This window comes from Scardinius erythrophthalmus, assembly GCF_964197995.2.
Source record: "Scardinius erythrophthalmus genome assembly, chromosome: 13".
NCBI lineage: Eukaryota > Metazoa > Chordata > Actinopteri > Cypriniformes > Leuciscidae > Scardinius > Scardinius erythrophthalmus.
In genome coordinates this window covers 5332299-5342259 of record NC_138233.1, presented here as the reverse complement: position 1 = coordinate 5342259, position 9961 = coordinate 5332299, and the positions used below count along the sequence as shown (strand labels likewise).

The 9961-nt window shown below is 40.3% G+C and overlaps 2 protein-coding genes across 9 annotated transcripts in view; both read left to right on the top strand.

Moving 5' to 3' along the window:
* The window catches only part of LOC308700560 (protocadherin gamma-A1-like), a gene marked incomplete at its 5' end in the record, with an annotated part of 176556 nt that overhangs the window by 80033 nt on the left and 86562 nt on the right, over positions 1-9961 (top strand). The gene's annotated exons all lie outside the window — the stretch shown is intronic.
* The window catches only part of LOC308701241 (uncharacterized protein), a gene marked incomplete at both ends in the record, with an annotated part of 39164 nt that overhangs the window by 28957 nt on the left and 246 nt on the right, over positions 1-9961 (top strand). Inside the window, 3 exons of the mRNA XM_081383439.1 lie at positions 346-2020; positions 4291-5637; positions 7950-9358. Of these exons, the coding sequence (XP_081239565.1) occupies positions 346-2020; positions 4291-5637; positions 7950-9358 (4431 nt within the window). The remainder of the gene's footprint in view (positions 1-345; positions 2021-4290; positions 5638-7949; positions 9359-9961) is intronic.

Genomic DNA, 9961 nt, shown 5'->3' with positions numbered 1-9961 from the left:
GAAAACCCGATGGAATTTTTTAGCGTTACCATTGAAATAGTAGATATTAATGACAACACTCCCAGTTTTGAAAAAGGTAGGATTAATTTCAGAATCAGTGAATCAGCTATTTTGGGGTCAAAATTTACATTAGAGCCTGCTATAGATCTCGATGTGGGAATCAACGGCCTTCAAAGCTATATGCTAAAACCAACTGATAATTTTAACCTTAAATTTAAAAATCAACCAGGAGATAGGAAAAATGTCGAAATGGTTCTGCAAAAGCCTTTAGACCGTGAAAAACAGCATGATGTAATATTAGTGCTCACAGCTGTTGATGGAGGAGATCCTCAGTTGTCTGGCAGTATAGAGATTCACATTACTGTTTTAGACGTAAACGACAATGCTCCTGTTTTCTCGCAGTCAGTGTATAAAGCGTCTGTAACCGAGAATGCGCCAAAAGACACTATTGTGTCAACAGTGAGCGCAACTGACGCCGATGAGGGTATAAATAGTAAGATAGAGTATTCCATTACTAACATGCAAGATAATGTGCGTCAGTTATTTGACATAAATAAAGATAATGGGCAAGTTACGGTGGTCGGAATAATAGATTTTGAAAAAGCTCGCAATTATGAGATACGCGTTCAGGCCAGTGATCACGGAGGTCTGACTGATTCCTGTAAAATCATAGTTGATGTCATTGATATCAATGATAATACGCCAGTGATCAATATTATGTCCAAAACCAATGTAATAGCAGAAAATTCTATTTCTGACACGGTGGTTATAATGATAAATGTTCAGGATCCTGATTCAGGAGAAAATGGGAAAGTTCAGTGTTCAGTTAATGAAAATATTCCATTTTCTCTTAAATCCACGAATACTAACTTCTTCAGTCTAGTGACAGACAGTGATTTAGATCGAGAGCGAGAGTCTGAGTATAACATCAGTGTGACGTGCGCTGATGAGGGCGTGCCCTCTCTCTCCAGCAGCGTCACTCTCTCCTTACAGATATCAGATGTCAATGATAACGCGCCAGTCTTTGAGAAGAGCTCATATGAGGCTTCTGTTCAAGAAAACAACACACCGGGTCTTTCCATATTCACAGTCAGAGCCAGAGACGCAGATTTTAATCAGAACGCCCGTGTGTCTTACATACTGGAGGACTCGTCGGTTAACGGAGTGCCCGTCTCCTCGTTAGTGTCCGTTAGTGCTGATAGTGGAGTCATACATGCAGTGCGATCTTTCGATTACGAGCAGATCAAAGATTTACAGTTCCGCGTAAAAGCGCAGGACGGAGGCTCTCCTCCTCTCAGCAGCAACGCGAGCGTGAAAATAATCATTCAGGACCAGAATGACAACGCGCCTCAGGTTCTGTACCCGGTCCAGTCAGGTGTTTCTGTGGTGGCTGAAATAGTGCCTCGTTCGGCAGATGTGGGTTATCTGGTGACTAAAGTGGTGGCTGTTGATGTGGACTCTGGTCAGAACGCATGGCTCTCATATAAACTGCAGAAAGCCACAGACAGGGCGCTGTTTGAAGTGGGCTTACAGAATGGAGAAATAAGAACTGTACGCCAAGTGACAGATAAAGATGCTGTCAAACAAAGACTCACTGTTGTAGTGGAGGACAACGGGCAGCCCTCTCGATCAGCTACAGTCAATGTTAACGTGGCGGTGGCGGACAGCTTCCCTGAAGTGCTCTCGGAGTTCACTGACTTTACGCACGACAAGGAATACAACGACAACCTGACTTTCTATCTAGTCTTGGCCTTGGCTGTGGTTTCATTTCTCTTTATCGTGTCTATCATTGCCATACTGTCAGTCAAATGCTACAGATGGAGACGCGAGCGGATGTTTTATAAATCTGGAGCGAATCTTCCAGTTATTCCGTATTATCCGCCTCTTTACGCAGACGTAGGCGGCACAGGAACTTTACAGCACGTGTACAATTATGAGGTTTGCAGAACCACTGACTCCAGAAAGAGTGATCTGAAATACGTCAGACCTTGCAGTGAGAGCATCATTAGTCTGGACACCAGTGGAACACAGACTCTCACGCATGCGCAAAGGGAGAGACTGACCTTTGATGATTGTAGTGATCAGGTGAGAATTATTTAAAAACTAATTAATGTGATATTTTGATGACTTCATTATTGTTTGAACTGTTAATGCAGTTGCTAAATAGTTTTCTGAGAATAATCGTTTCTGCTATTGTAATGTTCATTTTATTTTATTTTTATCTTGTAGTATATTTTGGTCAGCTTTTGTAGTTTTATATTTTCTACATTGCTCAAATCATTTCTTCTTATGGGCCTTGTGTAATTCGACATGTACTCGTCATCACTTTTTGTACAGACAAGAACAAAAATACGTTTTTATTTATTTACTCATTCATGTATTTATTTATTCATTTATTTATGCTTTGATACGTTAAGTGATATAGTTACTTTATGTATCCTTGCCATCTTTAAAATTAAGTTTTATTTTCCCTTTTAGTCCTAAAATATATATCACACTATACTATACCTACCACTGCTTTTGCTTTGCACGAAAACAACTTTTGCTTGTCTTTGTCATGGAGTGAAATCTCCAGTCAGTTTCCCTGCCCATGGTCCTGAAATCCAGCGAGGCGCGGTCACCTCATGTATTCTGTTGCATTTCTTTACAGCAGACCGTCTATTTTAGATTTTCATCTAGTTATCGGTCTGTCCTCCTTTTGAAAGTTAGACTACACCATTTCAGTCGTATCTAGATATGTATTATGCCTATAGTTGAGTTTAAGATATTTATCCCTGTGCCTCTGATCAAAATATTGCAACTAATGAATCAATTCTTGTTTGCTTAGTGTTTTTCTTATTTATTTCTTATTTATTTACACAAACGTATACAATAATTTTATTTTACAGATATTTATATTGTCATGGCCATTTGTTTGGTTTTATACTTAAGAACTTTTATACTAAATAACTTTTCTCAAACATGTCTGGCAAAGGTTTAGTAATTTTACATGTTCTGTAGTTCATCAGACTGGACTCATAGTGCCGCTGTTGGTCAATATGTCAGTTTATAGAGCAGATCTGCTGCAGTTCCACCCCCATCATCTCCATATTATTAGAGAGAGAGAGAGACAGAAGCTGAGAGCGCAGTCTGAAGAGGAGAGAGAAGGCGAATCACGGAGATACTGTATTTAAAACAATTTGATTGGATTACAGACTTTTTATTAGTTCTTTTCACTTCGGATATATACATGATTTCCTCCAGCATTTTGGACTGATTTATTTGCTTTTTGTCTTAATCTTCATCCCGTGGTCTTCTGCAAAATGTCGGACAGAACAATGGCGCGGCAAGTACTGCTGTTTATTTGGTTTCTCTCTCTCAGTTCAGCTCTCGGGCAGGTCAGTTACTCCATTCCTGAAGAAATGGCGAAAGGCTCTTTAGTCGGGAACATAGCGCAGGATTTGGGTTTAGATTTAAAGAGACTGAGATCGGGTAAAGCGCGTATTTATACAGGAGACAGCGCTGAATACATCGAGCTGAATAAAGAAAGAGGAGTCCTCCTTATCAAAGAGAGAATAGACCGAGAGGCGCTATGCGGACAGACAACGCCTTGCGCGCTGCATTTACAGATTATTCTGGAAAACCCGATGGAGTTTTTTAGCGTTACCATCGAAATAGTAGATATTAATGACAACACTCCCAGTTTTAAAAAGAGTAGGATTATTTTCAGAATCAGTGAATCAGCTATTTTGGGTTCTAAATTTATGTTAGAGCCTGCTATAGATCTCGATGTGGGAATCAACGGCCTTCAAAGCTATATGCTAAAACCAACTGATAATTTTAACCTTAAATTTAAAAATCAACCAGGAGATGGGAAAAATGTTGAAATGGTTCTGCAAAAGCCTTTAGACCGTGAAAAACAGCATGATATAAAATTAGTGCTCACAGCTGTTGATGGAGGAGATCCTCAGTTGTCTGGCAGTATAGAGATTCACATTACTGTTTTAGACGTAAACGACAATGCTCCTGTTTTCTCGCAGTCAGTGTATAAAGCGTCTGTAACCGAGAATGCGCCAAAAGACACTATTGTGTCAACAGTGAGCGCAACTGACGCCGATGAGGGTATAAATAGTAAGATAGAGTATTCCATTGCAAACATGGAAGATGATGCTCAGCAGATATTTGACATAAATAAAGATAATGGCCAAGTTACCGTGGTCGGAATAATAGACTTTGAAAAAGCTCGCAATTATGAGATACGCGTTCAGGCCAGTGATCACGGAGGTCTGACTGATTCCTGTAAAATCATAGTTGATGTCATTGATATCAATGATAATACGCCAGTGATCAATATTATGTCCAAAACAAACGTAATAGCAGAAAATTCTATTTCTGACACGGTGGTTATAATGATAAATGTTCAGGATCCTGATTCAGGAGAAAATGGGAAAGTTCAGTGTTCAGTTAATGAAAATATTCCATTTTCACTAAAATCCACTAATAATAATTTCTTCAGTCTAGTGACAGACAGTGATTTAGACCGAGAGCGAGAGTCTGAGTATAACATCAGTGTGACGTGCGCTGATGAGGGCGTGCCCTCTCTCTCCAGCAGCGTCACTCTCTCCTTACAGATATCAGATGTCAATGATAACGCGCCTGTCTTTGAGAAGAGCTCATATGAGGCTTCTGTTCAAGAAAACAACACACCGGGTCTTTCCATATTCACAGTCAGAGCCAGAGACGCAGATTTTAACCAGAATGCTCGTGTGTCTTACATACTGGAGGACTCGTCGGTTAACGGAGTGCCCGTCTCCTCGTTAGTGTCCGTTAGTGCTGATAGTGGAGTTATACATGCAGTGCGATCTTTCGATTACGAGCAGATCAAAGATTTCCAGTTCCGCGTAAAAGCGCAGGACGGAGGCTCTCCTCCTCTCAGCAGCAACGCGAGCGTGAAAATAATCATTCAGGACCAGAATGACAACGCGCCTCAGGTTCTGTACCCGGTCCAGTCAGGTGTTTCTGTGGTGGCTGAAATAGTGCCTCGTTCGGCAGATGTGGGTTATCTGGTGACTAAAGTGGTGGCTGTTGATGTGGACTCTGGTCAGAACGCCTGGCTCTCATATAAACTGCAGAAAGCCACAGACAGGGCGCTGTTTGAAGTGGGCTTACAGAATGGAGAAATAAGAACTGTTCGCCAAGTGACAGATAAAGATGCTGTCAAACAAAGACTCACTGTTGTAGTGGAGGACAACGGGCAGCCCTCTCGATCAGCTACAGTCAATGTTAACGTGGCGGTGGCGGACAGCTTCCCTGAAGTGCTCTCGGAGTTCACTGACTTTACGCACGACAAGGAATACAACGACAACCTGACTTTCTATCTAGTCTTGGCCTTGGCTGTGGTTTCATTTCTCTTTATCGTGTCTATCATTGCCATAATGTCAGTCAAATGCTACAGATGGAGACGCGAGCGGATGTTTTATAAATCTGGAGCGAATCTTCCAGTTATTCCGTATTATCCGCCTCTTTACGCAGACGTAGGCGGCACAGGAACTTTACAGCACGTGTACAATTATGAGGTTTGCAGAACCACTGACTCCAGAAAGAGTGATCTGAAATACGTCAGACCTTGCAGTGAAAGCATCATTAGTCTGGACACCAGTGGAACACAGACACTCACGCATGCGCAAAGGGAGAGACTGACCTTTGATGATTGTGATGATCAGGTGAGAATTATTTTTATAACTAATTTATGTGATATTTTAAAACGTTTCTCGTGATTGAACAATTTTGCTTGAGTTTTTGACACGCTCACTGACTGGTTTTCTGAAATGAAGTGTCTCTGCAAAGTGTTTAAATAATTTTAGTAAGAAATGACACGAATCATCTGCTATTTATTTTCATCTGTTTATTATAGTCTGATCGACTTTTTAGTTTAGCATTTAGTGCAGTTGTGTAATTAAAATATGTATTCTCTTGTTAGAGGTCTATTGTTTTTCGACGTGTTGTAATATTTGCCTGTACAGCCATGAAAGAAAGAAAACTACTGCTTATTTTTCAGCTTCCGAATGATTTTCATTAAAATAACTGATTTAAAATAACTGATTTTATGAATGATTTTCAACTAAAAATAAATAAAAACAAACCATAACCTGTTAAATGCACAGTTGGTTATTTGCCATTTAAAAAATCCTTGCGTGATTTTCACTTGTTTTTATGAAGAAGTGAGAAACTCTATTCAGCGTTTGCGCTTGCATCCCTGGCCATGGTCCTGAATCGCGGCGGCGCGGTCATTTACTTCATATATTCTTCTGCATCTCTTTACAGCACACAATCTTTTTGAGATTTTCAACATCTTTTTGTGTCCTCCTGTTCAAAAGTTGAACTATTCTATTTTATTTCTGATTAGAAATGTATTATGTGTATAATTTGTTTTTTAGGAATTTCTCAGTCTCTGACTTGATCAGTGTTCATACTGATATGGCTTTATGAAAACACGAAATGTAATTATTTTTTCCCTTTTTATCATTATTAACACAAACACATGCAATCTTTGTATTATAGATATTTTTTGTTATGGACATTTTTTGGTGTTATACTAAATAACTTTTATACTAAATAACTTTTCTCAAACATGTCTGACACTGAGATAAAGGTTTATTAATTTTACATGTTCTGTAGTTCATCAGACTGGACTCATAGTGCCGCTGTTGGTCAATATGTCAGTTTATAGAGCAGATCTGCTGCAGTTCCACCCCCATCATCTCCATATTATTAGAGAGAGAGAGAGACAGAAGCTGAGAGCGCAGTCTGAAGAGGAGAGAGAAGGCACAACGCGGAGATACTGTATTTAAAATCCCTTTCCTGGATTTATAGACTTTTCTTGTTCTTTTCACTTCGGATATATACATGATTTCCTCCAGCATTTTGAACTGATTTATTTGCTTTCTGTCTTAATCTTCATCCCGTGGTCTTCTGCAAAATGTCGGACAGAACAATGGCGCGGCAAGTACTGCTGTTTATTTGGTTTCTCTCTCTCAGTTCAGCTCTCGGGCAGGTCAGTTACTCCATTCCTGAAGAAATGGCGAAAGGCTCTTTAGTCGGGAACATAGCGCAGGATCTGGGTTTAGATTTAAAGAGACTGAAATCGGGTAAAGCGCGTATTTATACAGGAGACAGCGCTGAATACATCGAGCTGAATAAAGAAAGAGGAGTCCTCCTTATCAAAGAGAGAATAGACCGAGAGGCGCTATGCGGACAGACAACGCCTTGCGCGCTGCATTTACAGATTATTCTGGAAAACCCGATAGAGTTTTACTCCGTTACAATTGAAGTTATAGATATAAATGACCATTCACCCTCTTTTAAAAGGGATGAAATGAGATTTAGAATCAGTGAGTCAGCTGTAACTGGGGCAGTATTTGTTTTAGAGAGAGCGATAGACTTGGATGTAGGAATAAACGGCCTGCAGACATATTCATTAAAGCCTACGGATAATTTTTCATTGAAATTACAAAGTCAGGCAGACGGCAGTAAGCTTGTAGAAATGGTTCTTCAAAAACCTCTCGATCGTGAAAAGCAGGAGCATTTGTCTCTGGTTCTGACAGCGATAGATGGAGGTGATCCACAATTGTCTGGTACTGCGCAGATACATATTACGGTTCTAGATGTGAACGACAACGCGCCTGTTTTTACGCATAAAATATATAAAGGGAGTATCACTGAAAACGCCCTCAAAGGCACAATTGTTACAATAGTGAGCGCTTCTGATTTGGACGAGGGCTCAAACGGCAAAGTAAAATATGCTATTACAAATACCCTCGACAATGTTCTGGAACTGTTTGAAATTAACGAAACAAACGGTGAGGTGAGAGTAACAGGGAATATAGATTATGAAAAAGCTCGGCATTATCAAATTCATGCACAGGCGAGCGATGAGGGGGGTCTGACTGATTCTTGTAAAATCGATGTAGATGTGATTGATATAAATGACAATAAACCGCTCCTCAACATCATGTCTAAATTAACCACCATATCAGAAAACTCTCATTCTGGAACTGTTGTAACTGTGATAAACGCACAAGACCCAGATGCTGGTGAAAACGGTCAAATTGATTGTTCAGTTAATGAGAATATTCCTTTTATCCTGAAGTCAACAAATAATAACTTCTTCAGTTTAGTCACAGATGGTGATTTAGACCGAGAGCGAGAGTCTGAGTATAACATCAGTGTGACGTGCGCTGATGAGGGCGTGCCCTCTCTCTCCAGCAGCGTCACTCTCTCCTTACAGATATCAGATGTCAATGATAACGCGCCCGTCTTTGAGAAGAGCTCATATGAGGCCTCTGTTCAAGAAAACAACACACCGGGTCTTTCCATATTCACAGTCAGAGCCAGAGACGCAGATTTTAACCAGAACGCCCGTGTGTCTTACATACTGGAGGACTCGTCGGTTAACGGAGTGCCCGTCTCCTCGTTAGTGTCCGTTAGTGCTGATAGTGGAGTCATACATGCAGTGCGATCTTTCGATTACGAGCAGATCAAAGATTTCCAGTTCCGCGTAAAAGCGCAGGACGGAGGCTCTCCTCCTCTCAGCAGCAACGCGAGCGTGAAAATAATCATTCAGGACCAGAATGATAACGCGCCTCAGGTTCTGTACCCGGTCCAGTCAGGTGTTTCTGTGGTGGCTGAAATAGTGCCTCGTTCGGCAGATGTGGGTTATCTGGTGACTAAAGTGGTGGCTGTTGATGTGGACTCTGGTCAGAACGCCTGGCTCTCATATAAACTGCAGAAAGCCACAGACAGGGCGCTGTTTGAAGTGGGCTTACAGAATGGAGAAATAAGAACTGTACGCCAAGTGACAGATAAAGATGCTGTCAAACAAAGACTCACTGTTGTAGTGGAGGACAACGGGCAGCCCTCTCGATCAGCTACAGTCAATGTTAACGTGGCGGTGGCGGACAGCTTCCCTGAAGTGCTCTCGGAGTTCACTGACTTTACGCACGACAAGGAATACAACGACAACCTGACTTTCTATCTAGTCTTGGCCTTGGCTGTGGTTTCATTTCTCTTTATCGTGTCCATCATTGCCATACTGTCAGTCAAATGCTACAGATGGAGGCGCGAGCGGATGTTTTATAAATCTGGAGCGAATCTTCCAGTTATTCCGTATTATCCGCCTCTTTACGCAGACGTAGGCGGCACAGGAACTTTACAGCACGTGTACAATTATGAGGTTTGCAGAACCACTGACTCCAGAAAGAGTGATCTGAAATACGTCAGACCTTGCAGTGAGAGCATCATTAGTCTGGACACCAGTGGAACACAGACACTCACGCATGCGCAAAGGGAGAAACTGACCTTTGATGATTGTGGTGACCAGGTGAGAATTATTTTTATAACTAATTTATATGATATTTTAAAACGTGTCTCGTGATTAATCAATTTTGCTTGAGTTTTTGACACGCTCACTGACTGGTTTTAAGTGTCTCTGCAATTTTAAGTTTAAATAATTTTAGTAAGACATGACACGAATCATCTGCTATTTATTTTCATCTGTTTATTATAGTCTGATCGACTTTTTATTTTAGCATTTAGTGCAGTTGAGTTGTGTAATTCAAAAATTATTTCTCTTGTTAGGCGTCCAGTGTTTTTCGACGTGTTGTAATTATGTAGTTCATTCGCCTGTACAGCCATGAAAGAAAGAAAATTACTGCTTATTTTTCAGCTTCCGAATGACATATATATATATATATATATATATATATATATATATATATATATATATATATATATATATATATATATATATATATTGATACGTTAAGTGGAAGTTGCTTTTAATTCCGTTTTTATTTATTTTCAGTTGAAGTATATGGCACGTTGCCACTGAACTGTCATTTTACAAATGTTAACATTATTAACCTGTTGCATGAACAGTTTGTTATTTGCCATTAAAAAAATCCTTGCGCTTGTTTTTATGAAG